The sequence below is a fragment of the Empidonax traillii genome, unplaced genomic scaffold (genome assembly GCF_003031625.1).
Source record: "Empidonax traillii isolate 1590-97213 ecotype Southwest subspecies unplaced genomic scaffold, ASM303162v1 scaffold408:size522183, whole genome shotgun sequence".
Taxonomy (NCBI): domain Eukaryota; kingdom Metazoa; phylum Chordata; class Aves; order Passeriformes; family Tyrannidae; genus Empidonax; species Empidonax traillii.
In genome coordinates this window covers 481573-504093 of record NW_020955601.1, presented here as the reverse complement: position 1 = coordinate 504093, position 22521 = coordinate 481573, and the positions used below count along the sequence as shown (strand labels likewise).

Genomic DNA, 22521 nt, shown 5'->3' with positions numbered 1-22521 from the left:
CTGATCCCATAGGTTTTTTTGTTCCCCCCACCCTGTTCTGCTCTTCGTAGCTTTCTTCAAACCCAGCTGAAATCCCACATACACCAGTGACCAGACCCCAGAGCAGCCTGTCTCATTCTGGAATGCTTTCAAAAAATTAATTTGGATCAGCTGGTGAGGTTACTAAAAGCTGATCCAGCCCTTTTAGCTACAATTTGCTTTCTTTGTTTTAGTTTCGGCCTATTCAAATTTCCACTGAATCTGAATTAATATATTGCTGTGAAGAGTTAAAATTTGTCTTTGATTCATTTGAAAAAGAAAATAAAAGAAAGACAGCTTTTAGCTCCAGGATGCAGCAGTAAAGTTGAAAGTACCAACAATGACAGACATCCCCTGTTAAAAAGATGGTATTTAAATGTAAATTTACTCACATTTTCTCAATTATTTGATCAAAATAATGTTAATAAAAGAAGTGCATATTTGAAACTCCAGCTTCAAATGTTTCACATTTGCATTCAAATGTTACATCGCAGTTGCTCCAAACAGCTTCAGCTCAAACACTTCTGCAATGTATCCCTCCTGCTGGAGAGAACAGGAGCATAAAGACCAGTCCTTTCTGCCAAAATCCACTGAAAGGAAAAGAGCTGAGGCAATAAAACATCCTTCCTTCCCTTTTCTGGTCACCTGCTCCCACAAAATACCCTCATGCATTTCAAGAGGATGTGGCTAGATGGGAAAGGGTGGAGCAGAGGTACAAATTTTGGCCAGAGGTGTCAAACACCTCCTGTGCCCCTTCCACCATCAAGTCCAATGCTTCACAGGTCAAGAACAAAGACAGCAGCAGCAGAGGGGCTGGGTGACAGCGTACAATAGGCAGAATGGTGAGGCTTCCACCGGTTTGCAGGACTGCACAGTGAAGGTCAGACCTACCCCACAGGTAGATTCACTCCATGCAGGCCCTTGGGACTACTGGTGACTCAGCAGATGTTCTCACATCTGGGCAAGTGTACTAACGGCACTAAAAGCCTTTCAGTCCTTGGGAGGTGCTCAGAGAAGATGTTTCTTTCCCATCCTGCTCCCATTCCCACCTGCTCACCTTTGCTGGAGCAGGTCTAATTATCAGTGGGAGAGAAGACCAGCACTCTCACCAAAGGGATGTTCATGAGTGTCAGCAGGGGTGGGAACAGATCACGAAGTACTGTAGTAGGGCAACTCCTTAGGAAATAAATTTTCTTATTATATTATGTTTCTTTTTTAAAATGAATTTGATATCTGTAGCTCCTCATGTGAAACCCATAGTTTCTGGGTATGCACCTCATTGTAGGGGGGGATTACGGGTAAACATTCTCTTTAGATGGTGAAGGAGCCCAGGGATGATTCCTATGAGAAACCATCCTAGGCTGAGACCAATGTCTTGTCTTGACTGAGGTGCAGATCTTTCAGTGGGCAGGAAACTCTGTGAGGGAATACACTAAAAAAATGAATCGTCTCTTCTCCACTCCAGTCAGATCCTTGTCCACACATTGAGCATCACAGGGGTTTCTGACAACATTTTGCAGATGAGCACATTGAAAAAAGAGCACTGGGAAAGGAAGGAGAGGATCCAAAACTGTCATCATCTTGGGCTCCTTCTAGACCTTGTTTTTTCCTTTTTCTTCATTATTTCATTTTTACCAAAACTCACTGTCCTAACAAGGACATATCTGCAGGCACAAGTTCTAATGAAGAGGCAGTTACATTAAAAAAAAAAAAACCTATTCTATTTGGGAATGTGTGAAAGAACTCTCATGTCTATCAACTGCAAACCCTTGCCAAGGCAGATGGGCTCCAATTCAAGCATACGCTTGCTAAAACAAAGGGCAGGGCTAAAGTACAGCTTCCTTCAGTGTCAAACTCACCTTCCTGTTAACGTGCAGTAGGTACAAATTGTAACAGACCAATACTGCATATTTAAGCACCTTCAAAACAATGTTTTCTTTTTTCATGTCAGTGACAGGTTGAAGTTATTCTCCAATGTTATTTATTTTTTCAGTCACGTCTCATCTCCTGCAGGTTCTCCCTGACAAAATACTTGACATACTGTTTCACAGTAATTTTAAAATAATAACAAAGCAAGATGCCATTGAAATAAATAATCCCAGCTTTCTCTTCTCCCTGCCTGTTGTCTCTCAGTTCTTGTCCCTTTTTAAGGTCAGCTCCACGTACGCATCTCACAAATTCAACAGTAAGCCCTCACCACTGAGTGACAGCTAGATAGCTTTCAGATTAGAGAGGTCAGGGGAACCCGAGCACACAGCCAGAGGTTCCCTGTCAGCAACAGTCCTGAAGAGTAAGAATCCACCAAATAAGAAAGTAGATGTCCCATCTTCAAGCACAAATGAAATGTCCCCAGCACCACAGTCCCTCAGCACCACAGGCCCCGTGTCAAGAAAGACACATGCCACTTTGGTCTAAGCAGGGCTGCACCCCTTAGTTCCATCCAAAAAGCTTTTCTTCCTTGTTCCACCCAAAAACATTTCTTTGATTAAAATTGACCCTATGGTTAAGAAATAGAGCAAAACCACAGGGACATCACTCCTTTTGTGGGGTGCTGCATGCTTTTGTCTTCTGAGAAGGGGAAGGGATGGGAATTCAGAGCAACAGTCTTTTTGTGGAGCTGCTTCCCTTTTATGGAGTGACGGCTGTGCTCCAACCAGTCACACACACAGTTGTCTCAAAGAGCTTGGATTTTAAAAGTACACTGGCCTTGAATGGAGTAGCTGGCTGGCTGATAGCCCCACTGGTTCTAGACATGTGGTGGGGGGAAACTTCAGTCATCAAGCAATTGGCGGCTCCAGCACAGAGTAAAGTCAGTTGCTATTTCGGGGAGAGGAAAGGCAACTGCTCCCTGCAGGGAATGACTGCACTAGCTCAGTGCCACGAATAGGCTGAGATTTCTTTTTTTTTTTTTTCCCCTTACACTTCAGGAAAAGCGAACACACAATGTTCATTCGCAGCGATCATTTCCTGAACATGATGTGTGCTTGCTGTCCTGCAGGTCACTTTCCAGTGTGTCACATCCTTCTGCACAAGGGAGAACAGGAAATGGCAAACTCCCAGTATGAGGCAAAGCATTCCCATCGCAGCAATTGGTCCACAGGAGCTATAAATTGGTCTCCTCCAGAAACAGATCAAAATTTGTCTTTTGGGAAGTCAGCTGGAAACTGAAGGTAAGTTTGAACCAGTAATTTTTGAAGTATCTCCAAGTACTGTATTAGGAAAGCGTTTGCAGGTTTTGAACTAATATATAGCTTTACTGTTGGGGAGATTTTTCTCTAAGAGTTGTAGTTGGATTTGTTTTCCTTTGTACTGGCATAAATTAGTGTATTCAAAAGATATGCATCACTACATGGTTTATGCTATATATGTTGAATGACTGTTCTACTAACGCAGTGAGATGGTCGCTGTTGTTACCTGAGAGAGCTCTTAGCAATTAAATTTTCAGAACAAATTGTTGAGAGGCTACAGGAATTTATATATTTAATGATCATCATATTGTCGTGTTGTTATGTTATTGGTGATACACTCATTGTTCATTTTATTGCTGGTATCCATTTAAACTGGAGTTAGTCATGCTTTCAGCTTTCTCTCTTACTGTGTGTAAAAATAATAGGATACTACCCCCACCTAAGAAAAGCACAACGTACTAAGTGATTCAAAGGGCCCAGTGATACCAAGAGAGATTGGGGTCATTTTCTGAAGGGCATGGGGGAAAGCTTTAAAGGATTCTGTGTGAGATGGATTAGGATAAGCAAGTAGAAGGGTGAAAAATTGCAGTGAGAATTATTTACTTATACACTTCAGGATGGAAAGACTACTTATGGCACAAAGTTTTTTCCTCCTGAAGCACTGGAATTCTGAAGAATGAAGCCCCAAGGATCCAAAATACATAGTATAACTTCGTGAGGGACCAGATACCTCCAATTCACACAGTACAGAAGAATTAGAAGTGAAAAAGTGACTGCAGCAATGAACAGTTTTGCTTAGTTGGCTCTGAGACAGGGCCCTTCTGCTACAGAAAGTTCTTTTGGTTATGAGGGTGTTACGGACTGCAAACAGCTTTTTAGTCCTATGGCTAGACCTTGCAAGGTGCAGAGGCAGCATAGCTGTGTGCACAATGCAGTGTTGTGAAGCACAGAAGTTCTGCTCCAACCAGACAACTGGTGGTGCTACATCACTCCTGTTGACTCCCTTTGTCTCAGTTTCCCTGAAAACAGGGTTAAGGATGCTAGCTTCCTTTGTAAAGCATTTTGCAGTCCTAAAGAAACCTGAAAATGCTTATGGGAACATTTCTTTCTGTCCTTGTGACAAAGAACAGAGACTGTAAACAGATACCACCTAGCACAGAAATCCTTCACCTTCTAGAAGGCAAGACAATCTCCTGCTGTCTTGCCAGTGGAGGTTTGCCATAGCCAGGAGTTTTCAAGCCTTTTCTATTCACAGGCCCCTGCATTTCCCATTCCCCCATCCCCAAGGGAGTGTACACTAAAAATGGGCCTGCTTTTCTGATGTGCTCTTCATGAACCTTTTAAACAAGGCCCATAGGCCTCTCTGTCACTGGAGATCCATGATCACACATTGGACTAAGCACCAGGGAACAATGGTTCCCATAGTTGTCCAGACCCTGACGCCAGGTTACAATAGAAAAAAAAAAAAAAAAGGCAGGACCTTGAGTTATTTAGGCTTAAAGAAAGGAAGGATGTTCACAATACCCATCCAAGGCATCAGTGAGCTGCTTACCTCTGATATGGAAAAGCCAGACCTTGACTCCACTCAGTAACTTCCCTCTGTCCTCCTTTAATGGGAAATCACCCCTAAATAAAAAAGTGGGATGGTGGATTTTACCTCCTTAGAGCCTGACCATTCTTGTAAAAGATGCCTTTGTATATTGCAGATCCTCTGAATCCCATCACTGGGGCAACACATTAGTTCTGGCAGCATCACTACTCCAGGCACTGAGTCGCTTAGTCTCAAGGGAATTTCAGTCCCCAGGGTTGGAATAGACGTTATGTGTTTTCACAGAGGTAGTGGCAATAACATCTCTGCGTCCAGCCCTTAAGATATTTTAGTCTTTGCAGGGAGCAAGAAAAACATGTAAAAGTTTCTCTGTCTGAAAGTTACAATGGAATGTGTAATTAAATGTGCATGTGCATATGGGTACGTGTGTGTACGTGAGTGTGCATGTGCGTGCAGACAGAAAACCTTTCTTTTAGCTGGGTGAAGCAACAAAGATTTGGCTGGATGCCATCCCTGAAATGATAGTCCAGACTGAGCATGTCTCGTGGGGTTTTTTGGACAAAAGTCACAACCCAGACTTCTTTTTTTCTGGACAGAAGCCATGGAGAGAAACAGTGCTGCCTTTCCGCAAGTGCAAGACCCCACACACCACTTCCACACAGCACTGCTGGATCAGAGGAGGAGGCTGCGTGGCCAAATTGCTCACCTTCACAAGGCAGCTCGTAAACTCAACAAGCTCCGCAAGAGGTCCCTGATTGCCAATGTCAGTGGGAGCACCCTGACTGCCGCAGGAGCTGTCACAGCCATCCTGGGGCTGTCCCTGAGCCCAGTGACGCTGGGAGCCTCTCTCCTGGCATCAGCTGTGGGTCTGGGCCTGGCCACTGCTGGGGGGGCTGTCAGCATCACATCCGACCTCTCCCTAGTGCTCTGCAATTCCCGGGAGGTGAAGAAGGTGCAGGAAATTGCAATGACTTGTCGGAAACAGATGAGGGAAATCCTTGGTTGCCTGGAGTTCCTTCGCCGGGGGCAGGGCCCGGGAGACCCTACACTGTGCCAGTCAGAGAAGAGGGCCTCCATCTCGCTGTACAACTCCGTCTGCTTCATGGTCTTCTGTGGCTCCCACAGCTTCCTCGTGCCAGAATACACAAAGGAGGTCACAAAAGTAAGCCAGGCTGTGCTGAAGGCCAAAATCCAGAAGCTGGCTGCCAACCTCGAGACCTGCACTAGGGCAATGGATGAAGTCTGTGACCTTCTTGAGTCCAGAACAGAGATTTCCCCATGCATGAGGGGACTCAACTTGGGTGCTAAAACCACTGCTGAGATCCTGAGACCATCCAGCTGAAACAGTATTTGGCTCATACTAAAAATGGGTTTGGAGGCATTACATTACTAATTGTGACCATTAGCACTGCTACCTGTTGCTATGGTAAAATTTGTGGTGCTGATGCACACAGGTGCACACATCTTGCGTGCTTTATCTATGTCTGAACACAAACTCCTTCCTGATAGGAAGCTAAGGTTTACACACACACACACACCACCAACTGACAGTAGACACCTGAATCAGGCTGGAGGTTATGATGGACACATGGACTATGATGGACACAGCAGCAGATCTCAGAAGCTGAAGGCTGGGGTAGGTGGATGTTCCTCACACCCATGTTTCCCCAGCCATCTGCCCAGCTCTGCTTCCCCAAAGCAGCAAAAAGAAGTGGGTCAGGAGGCTGATGAAATACCTGGTGCTGACTGAATTGTCTGTAAACAAGTTATGAATCCATGAGTGGTACAAGGACTGGGGTACCCTAAAAAAGCCAGCAGCTGCCAATTTCCTATAGAATACAGTCCCATTACCAAGGTACATCTGGAAAGGCTGTAGGAAGAAGCAGCTCCAGATATGACAGACTGTATGGATGGTTCATCACCCTAGGGTGAAATAGCAGGGCCAGAATTAGTTATCCATTTTGAAGAAACCTCTCCAGACTGCAAATTGTGATGTTTGTGTTCTATTTATTTACACAGTATTATTTTAAGGTTTTTATATTGTATTTAAGGGTGTATATAGTTCTTTCTTTAAAAGGGACGTCTCTGCTCCAAAGGAAAGCAGTTCTTAGAGTGAAAGCAAGTCTGTGGCATGTGAGAGCAAGTTATCTGCTACTTGGCTGTGAGGGAGGGCAAGTCCCTGTAGGAAAAGGAAAGCAAGACCTCAGTGGTGATAGTTAAAAAATAGGTGAAACATGATCAACTGGTGGCAGCAGATCTGAGGAACAGAAAGAAAAACAGGTCAGTGACCCTGGGATCAGAGTCTGCCTTAGGACATGGGTAGAAGAAAGCAGTTACAACTCTTGCAGCAGGAAGGGAAGCGTGGGTTGATGTTACTGGTCTGAGCTGGAGCCCAGCTGTGATGGGAGCACATCAGAGAGGAGGAGGTGTCAGTCTCCATGCAGTCAAGCAGCCAGTGAGACCCACAGTGGATTATCTGTGAGGAAGGAGGCAGCACTCATGGAGAACTACACATACTCCTAGCAATGCTTCCCAGGGAAGGCTTCATGTTAGAGAAATATATACTGGTACTAATATTCAAGAGGGGTACAGAGGAGTAGTGGCAGAGCAGGAGCAGGAACAAGGAATGGGACCCTGTTTTAAGTGACTGTTCCACTAAATATGCCCTTTGTGATTTTTGACCCCTCAGTATCTCAGTTCCCTCTTTAAAAATGGGGATAGTAGCACTTCCCTACCTCACAAAAATGTTTCTGGGACAAAGACCAAAAAGCGCTCAAGTATTGTGATGATGGGGATCATGTCAGTACCTAGAAGAGGTACAAGGAAGAGACCCTGAAACTAGCTTGAGGCAACAAAAGAGTTAATGCAGGGATAACTCCACCTCCAAAAGCATGCCCCAGTAGAAAAGTGAAACTTCCCTGCACAGGCATGAATCAAAATGATCAAAGAACCCACTATGTAATTCTGTAACCCTAACCAAATTCTTAGGAACAGCAAGACTCCAGCTCACAAAGCTTGAATCCTTGCTCTTTTTGTCTCTTATTCTCATTACATCAACATTTGCATTTATACATAGGAAGAACAAAAAGCTTTGGTCCCTCAGAGTGTGACTCAGATGCTTATAATACCTGTGCCTGTTTACCAGAAATGAACAAGTACACTGCTGATTCAATTAAATGAATATGAAGCACTTTTGTGTCAGTGTCTCTCTGCACACCGGCATGTGATCGCCATCCTGCCCACTGGCTTTCATGCCCCAGACATTGAAGCCAGGGATCAATATGAGCAGTTCAGAAGGCAAGGACAAGAGTGAGGTCATCAGCTCCATGTCAGACATAGCTGGCATTTGTGTATGAGTGTATGTTTTTATGTCTGTGTGAGTGCACATGCTGGTATGCACATTGCCTATGTACACTGAGGATTTTGGGCTCTGATATGCAAACACTGAGATACATTCATGTGAGCACATAATTGTGTTTTTAGAGTGTGAACTGCACACTATGCAAAGGCAGACACAATGCAAAATTTTTCCTAATGCTTCAGCTTATCACCAATGACTCCATCTTTACTCAATAACTCCATCTTAACTCTATCAGACCAGTTACAACTTTAACATACTTCTGGTTTTATCATCACAGAGACAATAATGTAACATATACTTATCCTACCTGCTCCCTAGTTTTCTGGAAATGCAGTTTTGTCCACACAGGAAACAACACAGAAACAACAGCTCTGAATGGACCAATCTGATTGGCAGAGGGATCTGCACTTGATAGCTTAGAGCTTCACCGGGGCTGGTTTGCTCTGCTCAGCACGATCCCTCACTGCAATCACAGCCAGCATTTCTGCAGCTGGGAACAAATCAGATACTTTTGCTTCCGTTCTCCACCACACAGGCAAATAATCCTGCTTCTGTTCAGTTTTTCACAAGGCTAACTGTTGGCTCCAAATCAGGATTTGGGTTGTTACACAGTGCTGCTATGCAAGTGTAATTGATATGCTTGGTACCACACTCTCCTGGCTAGGTCTCAGCCACTCCCCTCTCCAGGTTTGTTTGCTGGGAACACACAAAGGGAGGGTCAGGCAGAAAGTGGGGCCCACAGGCTTGGTGATATGTAATCCTACACAAGACAGAGGAGCTGTGAGACTTGCTTTGTCCCAAAACCTGCCCAGTGCTCTTGGACACCTTCTAAGCCAGGTGATGCTGCAAATCTAAAGCTGCACCCTCACACCTCAGCTACACTTGATCTGTCAGCAGGCAGGGCAGGAGGTGGTCAGATCCTCCTCACCCAGCTCTGGACATGCCATCCTCTGTCCACACAGTCAGCAATGGATCTCATGTGATGCCCAGAGGAGCCAGCTTTAGGAACTGTGCTGGCAGAAATCTACCATATTTGGGAGTAAGATTAATTTCTTACTCCTTTTGCTCCCTGAAATAACTCACTGATGGGTCAGAGGAGCACCAGAGATGGTACCAAAAAAGCAAGTGAGTGATCTGGACTGGGACAGAGCACACCCACTCCAGTACTAGTATTAATTCCAGTACTGAGACTCTCTTAGAGTCACAAGCAACATTTGGGGGAAGTGTCTTCTATAAGCAACTTTTTTGCTAGTAGTTATGTTACTTACCCTCCGTAGTAGATGTGCTTGTGGAACTCTTCCTTTGGAAGCTAGGCGGCAGGAGGAGAACAGTATATATGTGATTTGATGTTTAGCCTGGGCTAGCAACAATGAAGCCTGGCCTCCTGAAGCCATTTTTACTCCCCTTTAATTGAAACTGTTGCAGGGAGGAATAATTCAATGGTGAAGCAGGAATGCAAATATCATTTCAATGCAAAGCCCTATAGTATGCTTTGAAAGCATAAGATGTCCATGACAAAGGAGTCCAAGTGCAAGCACGGAGCCAGGATATCCCAATAGCCTCTCTCTGGGCATTCCAGTGGGTAGACAGGACCAATTACCATTAACTGTGACCTACTGTACGCACTGTCCATCTTGTCATATTATGCATCCCTTATGAAATAGCTGACATTGTATCTGCACTGAAATTTGTCTGCTGCAGATGCTCTGGCCCTGTCCCCCACAGGGGAGACTGAGCTGTAACATGCAAAAGACTTAGGAGCATATTTGGTCAAAAGCCAAGCTTAGAAGCCCTGGAGTGAAAATTTCTAAATCTGGTATAATCTAGAGTGTCCTGTGCTGAAAAGCACAAAACAGAAATTACTGTTTAGAAGCTACATATATATTTTATCACACATGAATGCTCCCAACAGCAGTTTAGGACAGGAGAAAACTCTCATTCAAATACATCTATTTACAAAAGGGAATCACATAAACTGGAATTTCACCAGAATAGAATTGCTCCACCTTCCTCCCCTTTAAAACAGCATCATATTATATGGGCAGTGAGTTCAACAAAGAATCACAAGCGGTGACTTCCTGTCACATCCTTTCCTCCGTTTCCTGAGGCATCCCAGTGACCCTTACAAGGGTTCATGTAAAAGTGCCAGCCAGGCTTAGCCTTTAGCACTAATGATATATAGTAAGTTCATAGCTCAGACTGCTGTAATTTTTGAAACGTGGTCACATCTACATGGGGTGCTTATTTTTGTTTGTTTTAATTTATTATTTTAAAATCATTGCTTCTGAGCACTGTGGGATGCAGAAGTTTCATTTCCACTCCTGCCCATGAATTGTTTCAGGTTTCCTCTCCTTTCCATGTCATGCAGAGAGTTTGTTCATATTGTCTCTCACTTTCCTCATTGTTCTGGGAGCAGAGGAAATGCCACGCTTGGAATCCAGTGACACATGCCCAAGTACATCAGCATTTCCACTGAGAGTACACCCAGATGGCCTTCCCAGAGAGAGGGAGGCCTGCTCAGGCATTCAGTCATGAGTTTTGTTTTGTAGCCAGCTCTGCTGTCCTTTTGAGGCCTGAGCTCTAGCACAGGTTATCTTTCTTTTCCCTAAAACAAAGGAAACTCCCCTAGCTGCAAGGTTGCCCTGCTGCAATCAGCATTGGGACACAGATCAGAGGCTACACCCAGAGCACATGGAAACCAGATCCCAGAAACTTCCATCAAGACATGACATTTTGATGCTGCGCTCCCTGGAAGGTCAATAAATGCATCATCTTTTTCACCTCTCACTGAGCGCTTGCAGGCCTGAGTCACAACAGCAGTGGTCAAGAGAGCTGGGAGAGGGTTTACATCTACTCTCACCCCCTATTATCTCATTTTATGCTGTAAGTTGCCATAGTTCACTTTATTTTGTATTTCTGGCACTTCAGAAATTCACACTGGCAATTACCATAAACAGGAAAACAAGGTAGGATAATGACAGTTCTTTTCTTTTTTCCCTTTGCTAGTGCTTCAAAATGTTTCATACCAACACTTTTGAAGAAGTTAATTTGCTCTTCATATGTATTCTATATGCAAGCTTATATATATTCTTGTACTGTCGTATATTTTTCATCTCCTTTTACCTTGTTCTCTCCCAACTGTAGAACGTACAAGCGCAGAGCACCATCACCCACTGCCTAAGCAGTGCAGCGCTGAGCTGCGGGCCTGAGGCTTAGCCGCTTGCTGTCAATGCCGGGCAGGAAGGTTTTCACACAGCTCTTGTCCCAGGACAGGTGGCTATAGATCCCCAAGTCCCGCTTCCCTGGAGACCCCGCGGGGTTCGGGTAAATCCGCCCGCTCCGGCGGGCTCTTTCGGCGGAACTACAAATCCCATCGCACGCGGCGGAGGACTACAGCTCCCGGCGTGCTCTGCGCCGCCACGGGCGGGGACGGTCCAAGATGGCCGCGGGAGAGGAGGAGGGGGCGAGGACGGGGACGGGGACGGAGTCGGAGGCGGCGGTGGAAGAGCTGCGGAGCTTCAAGGACCTGGTGAGGCTGGGACGGAACCGCTTCTGCCCCCGGTGCTCGTTCTCCCGTCCCGAGGGGCACCGCCCGGCCCCCGGCGCGCAGCTCAGGCCGTGGGGAGCTCCCACGCAGCGCCGTGTGGGCGGCGGGCGGACACGTGCGGGCGGTCGATCCGGGAGCGGCGGTGCTGTGCCCGGGCAGGAGGGATGGGGAGTCGCGCCGCTGGCCGGGACAGGCTGCCTTTGCTGCTCCGATCAGCTCTCCTCAGCCAGCTGCCTGTATTTGCGGTTCTCTTAAATTGCGCTGGCGTTTTTCGTGTCCCATGCCCATGGGACACCCCCTGAGGTGACGAGAGACAGTTCTGTGTGTGTGTAAAGTTACATGTGTAAACTAGGGTAAAACAGACTATTTTCTTCCTGATGACAGTCCTTTCTAACTGTGTTGAACAAATCCTACGAAGTTACCGATGGAGGTGGGGATCACTGTGGGCAGCCTGCCCTTTCAGCTGGTTGAACTGGGGGCATGATGGGGTTGGTTTGTACTAGAGACAAGCTTGGCTCTGTTGCAGCATGTATTTAATTTTAGTCTGTGATTTAATTTACGTTTTCTTGGGGATGTCTATTTCCCTTTTGTCTTTTCACTAATGTTCAGGGAGTGACAGATGTGCTGTGTGAAGCTTGTGACCAGTTGGGATGGAAGGTGCCAACGAAGATCCAAGTTGAGGCTATTCCAGTGGCTCTCCAAGGTGAGCAGTGTGCTTCTTTGGTCCTGAATTGAGGAATGTTCCAGGAGCTCTATGTGAATGAATTTTACTGAGTGAGAAGGGGCAGGGATGAGTGTGTCCCAACTTCTTCATCGTTGAGGATCTCTGTCTAGAAGTAGTCTTTGTGTTCATTCTGCATCCTACTCATGTGGCACTTGGAATACTAGTTTATCCTATAACACTGCCCACAATCCAAACTTTCAAGTGGGTACAAACATGGTTTATTGCATGTTCACTCTTGTTGTGTAGTTCTGATATAGAATTATTATGAATCATTTGAGCTGTTAGTCTGAGTTGACCATTTTCTTTCTGAAGTACCCAAGGATACACAGGAGGTTTCCAGTAGGTTTTGGACTGTGCCTCTTCTGATAGAGACCTACAGTCTCAGACACAGTCTGTGTGTGTGTGTGTGTGTGTGTGTGTGTGTGTGTGTGTGTGTGTGTGTGAAACCTTGGCTGATCCTGTAGCATGTATGATCTGCTTTGCTGTGAGCAGGCAATTCTTTGAAATTAGATTCCTGAAGTGTGTAATAGCCAAACTACAGTGACTTTCTCTAAGCACCCTGGAATTACAAGAAAATAAATTTCTGAATTCAGCAAACATTTCTGCCTCTAGAATGGTTTTATTTTAAAACAAAACTCCCCAAAATACTGTGAAGCAGGAACAGAACAATGTAGTGACAGAATTGGAACAAACTTTCAGTATTTACTCTGCCCTAGTACTTAACTGTTGTCAGACTCTTTTATTCCACATATAAGGTTCTCTTGGGGGGAAAAAAACCCGAAACCAACCAAAAGTAAGACTGCATTCCTGAGAAGTTGTCTTTAGTGTAAGGTTGGTGGCATGTTCTTCTGAACTGTACAAGCTCAGGAGGTCTACTGATTAATTCCACCCTGTTGCCTGCACAGTTTTTGGGCAAAGGACTTGCTGTTCTAACTCTTCCTGCTTCAAACTGATTTAGATTTATTAATCAATGGCACAATTGTGGTTTGTGAAATTTGAGTTTGGTGGTGCTATTGTCTTGTAGTTCCTGTGCCAGTCTCAGACACTGGAGTCTGTTTCCTTGTAAGCCAGTAAACAGACTGCATTTGGACTAGAATATCAAGATAGAGCCATTAAGCTGTAAATCGACAGGCAAATTTGAGACAAAATAAAGCTTATTTTAAAGTTTGTATGAAACCCTGTATATTAGCAGAAGTTTAATTAGAGAATTGAGTATTGAGACTGCAGTTATTGCACAAATGAAGTCTAAAAATGCTTCAGAGTTGTACAGAAATTCTTTGGTTTGATCCCTTGTTCTTTTTTACCTTGTGTGTCTTCCTTTTTTCTCTGTCCTTAGGGAATTCTTGTGCTTTATTGCGCAGTGCTTTAAAGGCTTCTTTCTCTGTTCTAGATATGTAACAGTTTATTACCTTCCTTGCTGCTCTTTGTAGGCAGAGATGTCATTGGACTGGCAGAAACTGGCTCTGGAAAAACAGGAGCTTTTGCCTTGCCAATTCTTCAGGCACTGCTGGAAACACCTCAGCGGCTGTTTGCTCTTGTCCTCACACCAACAAGGGAGCTGGCCTTTCAGATCTCAGAGCAGTTTGAAGCTCTGGGATCCTCCATTGGTGTCCAAACTAGTAAGTAGCTTATTGATATTGGACCAGTTTTTCTGAAGACTGAAGTTTGTCAGGTCAGGATTGCAAAGTTAAAAATAGAGGATTTGTATGGAGGGTTGAACAAAAAGTGAGAAAAGCTTGTGACCCCAGACAGGGATCTGGTATCAGGTTTGCAAAAGACTCTGTGGTCTTTCCTCATTGGAGGAGTCTGTGGCTCTTCTGCGTTTTATGTCTAAACAGTTAAAGATGGAAGTAAAAGGGAATGTTCTCAATATTAGGTTTGTGTCCAGTGAAATTGCATAGAGCTCCCCGCTATAGTGTGATGTAGTTTAATCTTTCCTTCAGATTGTCTGTATGGATTCTTTAGATACTCCCATGATTGTTGTTGTTGTTATTATTATATTACTACCAATAGTAATAGTTTTATGGGTATTTTTAGAATTTCTAGATTTTTCTAGCTGAGTTAAGCTACAAGGAACAGATTCTGCCTGTGAAAATAAAATACCTGGGGCCAGTCCATAAAGGACTTTATTTTAGCATACCTGACCTTCCCAGGTCTCTTATGCCATACAGTTAAGCGAATTCTTATCAATTCTCATAAAAATAAGTAGTCTTTCATTTGTACAGCATTGTTGTGGGTGGTAGGGAGTAGGTGTAAACACAGCCAGTGGCTGGCTGGTGCTACACTGAGGGATTCACTGTATTCTGTTTATCCTGTAGCTGTTATTGTAGGTGGAATTGACACAATGTCTCAATCGCTGGCCTTAGCCAAGAAACCACATGTTATAATTGGTAAGTTAATGTGCTGGGGATATGGAGTATGAATATTATCGAACTGCAGTTACACAAAGAGAGACAGCCAGAAGGTTTTGTGAGAGTACATCCTTCATTTGCTTTTGTCCTGAAATCTAGGTATTGGTTTGTTAATGTTTCTAAAGTATACACCAGTAACTGCTGCTACAAGCTCATTTCAAAGGATTCCTGCAAGACCTCCTTTGGCTTGTTTTTTCATTCTCCTCAAGTATTTCAAATCCTGGTCTCATCCTTCGCAGTGCAGCTCATCTACAATCTGGTTTGTGTTGCGTTTTTTTAGGGGGAGGACATTCTTCTGAGGGTCTGACTCCATTAGTCGTATTTCAAAACACTCTCTGAAGATATCCTATGAAAGAGTTATTCCCACAAAGCAATCTGCCTTTACTTTTCTTGGGCAAAAAATTCTATTTCTGTAGTGAATGACTGTCTTGCCTGTTTGGATCTTACTTTTTCTTTGCTTTAATTCAATTTGCTCTCATGATGTTGGTAGCAACCCCTGGCCGTCTAGTTGATCATCTGGAGAACACAAAGGGCTTCAACTTACGTGCTCTGAAGTTCCTAGTGATGGATGAGGCTGACCGGATTCTTAACATGGATTTCGAGACAGAGGTAGGAATCTGCTGAAAGAAGAGTTTGGAACACCAGATGAGTCCCTTTAAAATGGGTTCATACAGTCACATAGCAAACACCGAGCTGTCCTCTAGAAATTATGAGCAAACTGTAACTAAGATCTAATAGCTACACAAAAGTTCTGTGGTGGAAGTGGAGTGGAACAGAGTGGAGTTCTGCAGAGCATCGTCAAGACAGTAGGAGGCATTTTGTCTCTGAAATCTACCGATTTCTGTGGACTGCCTGATGTGGACACAGTTAATGTAGAACACAATCACTCACACATTCCTGCAGAAACATTGCCTGATATTTGCACTGCTGTTGGACTTCTGGAATTCACACTGCCTAATTGTCAACAAGCCTACACCTTCCCTTTAGAAGAGGAAAAATCTGTTCCTCCTGTATGTCTGCACATGCATTACTCTTCATGTGGATGATCATTATATTTGGGGGAGGCTTGCGTCTTAGTTGCTCACAATATTCAGTATTTCCATTTCCTTATCTCTTTTTTACAGGTGGATAAGATACTAAAAGTGATTCCTCGAGATAGGAAGACATTTCTGTTTTCTGCCACCATGACCAAGAAGGTGAGAGCAGAGTACTCTGCTTTAGTTCTTCTATCAGGCTATCCTGTTGACTAAACTGTATAATATAGGTTTCTGACAAGATCTCTGTCCATCCAGTTACAACTTGCATTGATCTTACCAGGTTCAAAAACTCCAACGTGCAGCTCTGAAGAATCCTGTTAAATGTGCTGTTTCTTCCAAGTATCAGACAGTTGAAAAACTACAGCAGTACTATATTTTCATTCCCTCAAAATTTAAGGTAATGCCACTTCTGTTTCTTCCCTTATCTCCTTGCATCTTGTCTTGTTCCAACATCTGCCCAGTATCTTGTCATCTTCTGTAGCTTAGACTTAGTCTTTAATGTTGCACATGTGATTATTTCAATTTTTTGTGTAAATTCTCTCTCTTCTTTCTTTACAGGACAGCTACCTGGTTTATATCTTGAATGAACTAGCTGGTAACTCTTTCATGATATTCTGTAGTACATGTAACAATACTCAAAGGACTGCTCTACTGCTCCGCAACCTGGGGTTCACTGCCATTCCTCTCCATGGGCAGATGAGTCAGGTATGGGCACTACCCTACAGAATGGAGCAGACAGGAGACCTGTGGCTTGGGAAATGGGCAGCACCATACTGAGTGACAGCTACCTTGCAGAAGGAGTACTTCACAGCTAGTGGACTAGACTGATCTCTGAAGATTTAACTAATGTGAATGCTGCCATTGATTCTGTAATATTTCAAAAAGAAATTAGAGAAGTGAGATTTTTGAGTAGCTTTTCCCCTAGTGCTTTTGTACCAGTATTTCAACTGGAGCATATTAACTAGAATGAGTGTTACTCTCTAATTCCATTTTTGTCCTCTTTCAGAACAAACGTTTGGGTTCTCTAAACAAATTCAAGGCAAAGGCACGTTCTATTCTGCTGGCTACTGATGTTGCAAGCAGAGGTCTGGACATACCACATGTAGATGTCGTGATAAACTTTGACATTCCTACACACTCTAAGGTAAGTTTGTGTGTCTGCTGAGAGCCTCTGGTCACCTGGAGCATAGTGAAGGTAGACAAAGGAACAAAGACATCGTTTTTCTGTTCTTTTGATTGGAAGCCTAGTTCACACTTCTGTAGATTAGAAGGTGTAGTTCGACCTCTGCAGTTGAGTTGGTATCTCATGGGTGGATGGCCTCATCTGGATTGTAGAACTGATCCCATACGTGAAGAGGGGAAGTGAGGAACATTCTGTGTCTTTGCATTTCTGTTCAGGGTATGTGTTTTGCCGTATTGCATTAAAGGGCTTTGAAAACAGTTTTAACTTATTACTAGCCTAACGTGTTCCTGTGCTCCAGGTCTGCCTTCATATTTTAAACTGTGTTTAAAAAAAAAAAAATTCTCCCATTATGTTCAGTGAGCATTTAATCAAGAGAGGTGACTCACATTATGTTTCACCTTCATATCACAGAAGTACAGCAAATGAAAAAAAAGTGAGTTACCAACTGTCTTACAGAAAGTATAGGATTATGTCAGAGATGTGACTGTCTCTCAGCCTTGTTCCAGAAAGCATACCATTAACATGCATTTCAGGAATTGCTGTTGTTGCTTACAGTGATAAAGATATTATACCCTGAAAAATAAGAAAGCGTGATCTTTCGAAGAACTGCTTTTGGTGTTGTAAAAGGACAAACGTAAAGAAAAAAAATGGAGGTGGCAGCAGCTTAAATGATCTTACTGCAGTTTTTGTGCTCTCCTTTCTCATCTAGCCCTGTCACAGAACACATCCTTTCTCATGATTCTTTCTCCACAGATCCTGTATGGAGAAGGGAGCACTTTAATTTCTGTAATGCAGTATAAAACCTGGAAAACAGCCTAGAACCTTATTAACAGAAGATGCTCAATAGATCAGGCTCTTCCAAATTATTCTCAATCATCCTCCTTTTCACTGTGTTTGCCAAATTTAAATCTACTTGTTTGAGAGTGTCTCTGAAAGATAGACTATGCAGAGCACTAGACTGAAAATGTAGGCATGGGCTCACTGTGAATATTAGTTTTCTAAGGAAGTGATAGTGAAGTCTTAGCAAGGTCATGTATTGCAACTTTTGGCCTGCAGTCTGGAATAAATGGAGTTGATCTTCACCTTTAGAAAGAGAAGAATTCAAATGTTAAAACCAAAGAAACGCCATAACAAGCCAACATCTTCTCTAATTCTGATGCTGCACATGGTCCTGAGTGTTTAATCCTGGAGTATTTTCTTCCCATTTTCTTGTTCTTTCCTGAAGAATAATTATATAGGCTGATTTGCCATGACGTCTGTTCTGTGTTTGGTGAACATATCTTATTGCTTATCAAGCAAATTGTTTTCAGGATTACATTCATCGTGTTGGGAGAACAGCTCGAGCTGGAAGATCTGGCAAATCTATCACCTTTGTCACACAGTAAGTATTAAAATTTGGCAGACTTATTCTTTCCAGCTCTATTTCAGAGCAGAAAATACCTGACCTCATCCTGCATGAGAAGAAAATACTACTTTTCATTTTGAGGTGCCAGCTGGTTTTATTTAGTTAAAGGGGAGAGAATTCAAAGCCCAGGGTAGGGAGGGAGAAAGGTGTAGAGAAATTCTAGAAGCAGGCTTGTAATGAGCATGTAATGTAATTTATAACTGAATGGTATAATATATATACATTTTTATAATACATAATACAGCTTAAGTAACTGCAGGGGGTGTTTATAACTACTGAACCGTTTGTCTAAAAAAGTCTTTTTCAAATCCTTCTGAAAAGAGATGAGCTGAATAAATCAGAGAAGCCACCCCAAACAATGGCATCATTCAGATGCAGTTGAGTTGCTTGTGAGACCACGAGCACAGCTTATCTGTGGGCTGGAGATAAAGGATGAATTCTGTGAGTGGTGACAGCTGAAGCACTCTCAGTAGGACTGATTCAAGCTGGTGTCTTGTCTTCTCGCAGGTATGATGTGGAGCTATTCCAGCGCATTGAACACCTGATTGGCAAAAAGCTGCCGGCATTCCCCATGCAAGAGGAAGAAGTTATGATGCTCACAGAGCGTGTGGCTGAGGCCCAGAGAATTGCTCGAATGGTGGGTGCTGACTTTTTGTCCCTCTGCTCGCTGTTGTAATCTGAATTTCCTCAGGCACCAAAACTCTGGGTCAATCTGTTGATTGCATTGCAGGAGCTGCGGGAGCAGGGAGAGAAGAAGCGATCTCGGAATGATGATGATGACACAGAAGAAGCTATTGGTGTCAGGAATAAGGTGGCAGGTGGGAAGAAGAAGAAAAGGAAAACCTTCTAGTTTGGTATTTGAACACTTTTTAACTTTTCTCTTCATGGCTGTATGAGCTGGCAAAAATGGTCTACCAAGCCATCTCTAATGGATTTTTTTTCAAAACTACATTGAACTTGGGTGGTCCGCAAGGAAAACAACAACTCTTCTGCTTCACCAGCTGCAGACTGAGCTTGGACCATTGTGGTACCGTAGTACCAATCTTCCGTTCAGAGACATCATCAGAGACTGTCACCTCTGGACTTGTAAGCAGCTGTGGTCTGACCCTGCTCATTCACGAAGAAGTGCAGTGTGAGTGCAGCTGTTGCACTGCTGCAGCCTGTCTCACTATCCAATCTCACTGAGTGCATCTGGGGTCAGATAGATCTGTGAGAAAAAGTTAAACGACTGACTTTTCACAGGGATGTGTTATGTGGAGAACTCCAAATATATTTTGGTTAATTTTAAAGCTACCTGATTCTCCTTGTTTTTTCACTGACCTGTTTTGTTCGGTTTGTATATTTGCTCTGCCAGGTTTTCTTCTTAGGTCAATCTTAGCAATTCACATGTGACATGAATACCTTCGATATGTCAGCAGAAAAGTGGCCCAGCACGGGAGCATCAGTTTCGGCAGGATGAGGCTATTTACTGCTTGGAATTCCCTCCAGAATGTGTAATGATTGACAGGATACAAGAAGAGGTCTGGGTTTTGGGTGGGGTTTTTGCTGCTGATTCTTGTAGTACTTGTAAACGAACACAAGAGGGGGGTATTAACATAGGAAAGCAGCTCACAAGCAAGATGGTGAAGAAAAACGGGTATCATAGAAGCTCTGTTTCCCTAGTTATTTCTCTGTGTTAGGCAGAGTTCCATGCCATATAAGTAGACTCTTGCAAGAATGGGATAAGTGTACTTACCTTCATATCTAACCAGGTTAGTGCTAGTTCTCATTGGCAGTAAAAAATTTCAAGCTGGACAACGTTTCTCCTGGTAGGCAGAGAATGAAAAGCTCCTCCATATCACTCAACATGAAAATTCAAAGTCCATTAACTGGATTTTCTGCTACATGAAAAATGATGTTCACAATAGTCTTTTTTAGATCTAGGTGGAAAGTAGAAACTATTGCAGTAGTCAAGATGAATACAGTGGTTATTCCAAATTGTCAGGATGAATCTAGTATACACTTGTATGCTAGTCAGAATGCTTTTATGCTTTCATACAAGGGGCAGCACATTTTGAAAAAAAATGTAAAAAAAAATGGGTCTGTTTCTTCATAAGGAACAGATGTACTCTCTGATGCAGGAAGAGTGCCAGTGTTCTCACTTTGTCCTTTTTATTTTGTAGCAGTTTACTCAAATCTCCCAAATATCTTCAAGTTTGATAGCTCTAACGTTGTCCAAAATCAGTGGCAGAGAGTAAATGAAGAAATCTTGGATATGTTGACTGCTAAGAGCATTCTTGTAAAGCAGGAAGTGTGTATTTTCCATTTCCCTCTAGCACAGAGGGGCAGGGGTGGAAGCACAGAAATTTGAACACAGAATCAGCCACATTGGAAAAGACCTTCAGGATCATCAAGTCCAACCCTTGATCCCACACTGCTATATTTACTAGACCATGGCACTCTGTGCCACATCCATCTCCTCTTAAAAACCTCCAGAGATGGTGAATCCACCACCTCCCTGGGCAGCCCATTCCAATGTCTGATTATTCTCTCTGTAAACAATATCCACCCTAAACCTCCCCTGGCAGAGCTTAAGACTCTTCTGCTACTTCTGGTTACCTGAGAGAAAAGACCAACACCCACCTTGCTACAACGTCCTTTCAAGTAGTTGTAGAGAGTGATGAGGTCTCCCCTGAGCCTTCTCCAGGCTAAACAACCTCAGCTCCCTCAGCCTCTCCTTGTAGGACTTGAGCTCCAGTCCTTTCACCAGCCTCGTTGCTTTTCCCTGGACCTGCTCCAGCACCTCAATGTCCTTCCTGAACTGAGGGGCCCAGAACTGAACACAGCACTTGAGGTGTGGCCTGACTAGCGCTGAGTCCAGGGGAAGAATCACTTTTTTGGTCCTGCTGGCCACATTGTTCCTTATCCAGGCCAGGATGCCACTGGCCTTCTTGGCCACCTGGGCACACTGCTGGCTCATGTTCAGCTTCCTGTCAATCCAAACTCCCAGGTCCCTTTCTGCCTGGCCATTTTCAAGTCACTCTGTGCCCGGCCTGTAGCGCTGCAGGGGGTTGTGGCCAAAGTGCAGGACCCGGCACTTGGCCTTGTTGAACTTCATCCCCTTGGAATCAGCCCAACTCTCCAGTCTGTCCAGGTCCCTCTGAAGAGCCCTCCTGCCTTCTAGCAGATTAACACTTCCCCCCCAGCTTGGTGTCGTCTGCAAATTTGCTGATGATGGACTCAATCCCCTCATCTAAATCATCGATAAAGATGTTAAACAGGACTGGGCCCAGCCCTGATCCCTGGGGGACACCACTGGTGACCGGCTGCCAACTGGATGCAGCCCCGTTCACCAGCACTCTCTGGGCCCAGCCCTCCAGCCAGTTCTTGACCCAGCAGAGTGTGCACCTTCCAAGCTGTGGGCTGCCAGCTTTTTCAGGAGTATGCTGTTGGAGATGATGTCAAAGGCTTTGCTGTAGTCCAGATAGACTACATGGTAATTCTATGGGGCCATTTGGTGGGAAAACCCACAGGTAAGAGGAAACAGCCCTAGAATGTACCTGAGAGAGAGGAATAAAATGAGTGAGCGTGTGGGTAGAGATGCAAATGCTTTTTCCCCATGGAGCAAGGGAACACTCCCAACTGGTCTTCTGTCCTGCTGTGTGATTCAACAAAATTTCTTATTCTTCACAAGCAGGACAGGGTCGGTTCCAGTATCAGCACAGGAAGCTTAAATCCTTCTGAGGGTCCTGGGACCCTGGAAAACCTCTTGAGTGTTATTCCCAGCTATGTAATGGATGGGATGCATAGTCAGTCCTGAACCAATCTTGTAAGGCGATGTGAAGGGCACAGGACTGCTGAAGGAGATAGGGCAGAGTAATTTCCCTTCAGAAGTAGCACGAAGTTTGCTTTAATAGCTTGTTGGAGTCTGTAGCATCTCTCTGTGTTCTTTCCTATATGGCAGGCTGCAACAGCAGCAGTCTCGCTCCTTGATGGGATCAAAGATTCTGTATCCCTCCCCTGCAGTTGCAAGAACATTGGAGAAGCAGAGCTGCTCCTTGTGAAAGGGTACAGAGCCTCCTTGAGAGGAGTGACTCCTGGATAGCTGGCCACCTCCCT

The 22521-nt window shown here is 44.1% G+C and overlaps 2 protein-coding genes across 3 annotated transcripts; both read left to right on the top strand.

The window, feature by feature from the left end:
- Positions 1 to 3100: 3100 nt before the first annotated feature.
- Positions 3101 to 7855, top strand: APOLD1 (apolipoprotein L domain containing 1). 2 transcript variants are annotated; one of them, XM_027893852.1, is made up of 3 exons: positions 3161 to 3188; positions 4913 to 5042; positions 5352 to 7855. In XM_027893852.1, the coding sequence occupies exons 2-3, from the start codon at positions 5027 to 5029 to the stop codon at positions 6095 to 6097; spliced, it is 762 nt and encodes a 253-aa protein (XP_027749653.1). In that variant the 5' UTR covers positions 3161 to 3188; positions 4913 to 5026; the 3' UTR covers positions 6098 to 7855. The 2 variants fall into 2 exon arrangements, with proteins under 2 accessions (XP_027749654.1, XP_027749653.1); XM_027893853.1 differs by lacking the exon at positions 4913 to 5042 and having other exon boundaries at positions 3101 to 3188.
- Positions 7856 to 11520: 3665 nt separating this feature from the next.
- Positions 11521 to 19716, top strand: DDX47 (DEAD-box helicase 47). Its single transcript, XM_027893851.1, has 12 exons — positions 11521 to 11645; positions 12273 to 12366; positions 13818 to 14006; positions 14706 to 14777; positions 15289 to 15407; positions 15923 to 15994; positions 16116 to 16232; positions 16394 to 16540; positions 16842 to 16979; positions 18329 to 18399; positions 18931 to 19060; positions 19154 to 19716. The coding sequence occupies exons 1-12, from the start codon at positions 11556 to 11558 to the stop codon at positions 19271 to 19273; spliced, it is 1359 nt and encodes a 452-aa protein (XP_027749652.1). The 5' UTR covers positions 11521 to 11555; the 3' UTR covers positions 19274 to 19716.
- The last annotated feature ends 2805 nt before the right edge of the window (positions 19717 to 22521 follow it).

Bases quoted from the DNA above. Each gene is read 5' to 3' on its own strand.
- DDX47 (XM_027893851.1), top strand. From the start codon at position 11,556: ATGGCCGCGGGAGAGGAGGAGGGGGCGAGGACGGGGACGGGGACGGAG. The intron at 14,778-15,288 runs GTAAGTTAATGT...TGATGTTGGTAG, and splicing joins GAAACCACATGTTATAATTG to CAACCCCTGGCCGTCTAGTT. The intron at 15,995-16,115 runs GTGAGAGCAGAG...TGATCTTACCAG, and splicing joins CTGCCACCATGACCAAGAAG to GTTCAAAAACTCCAACGTGC.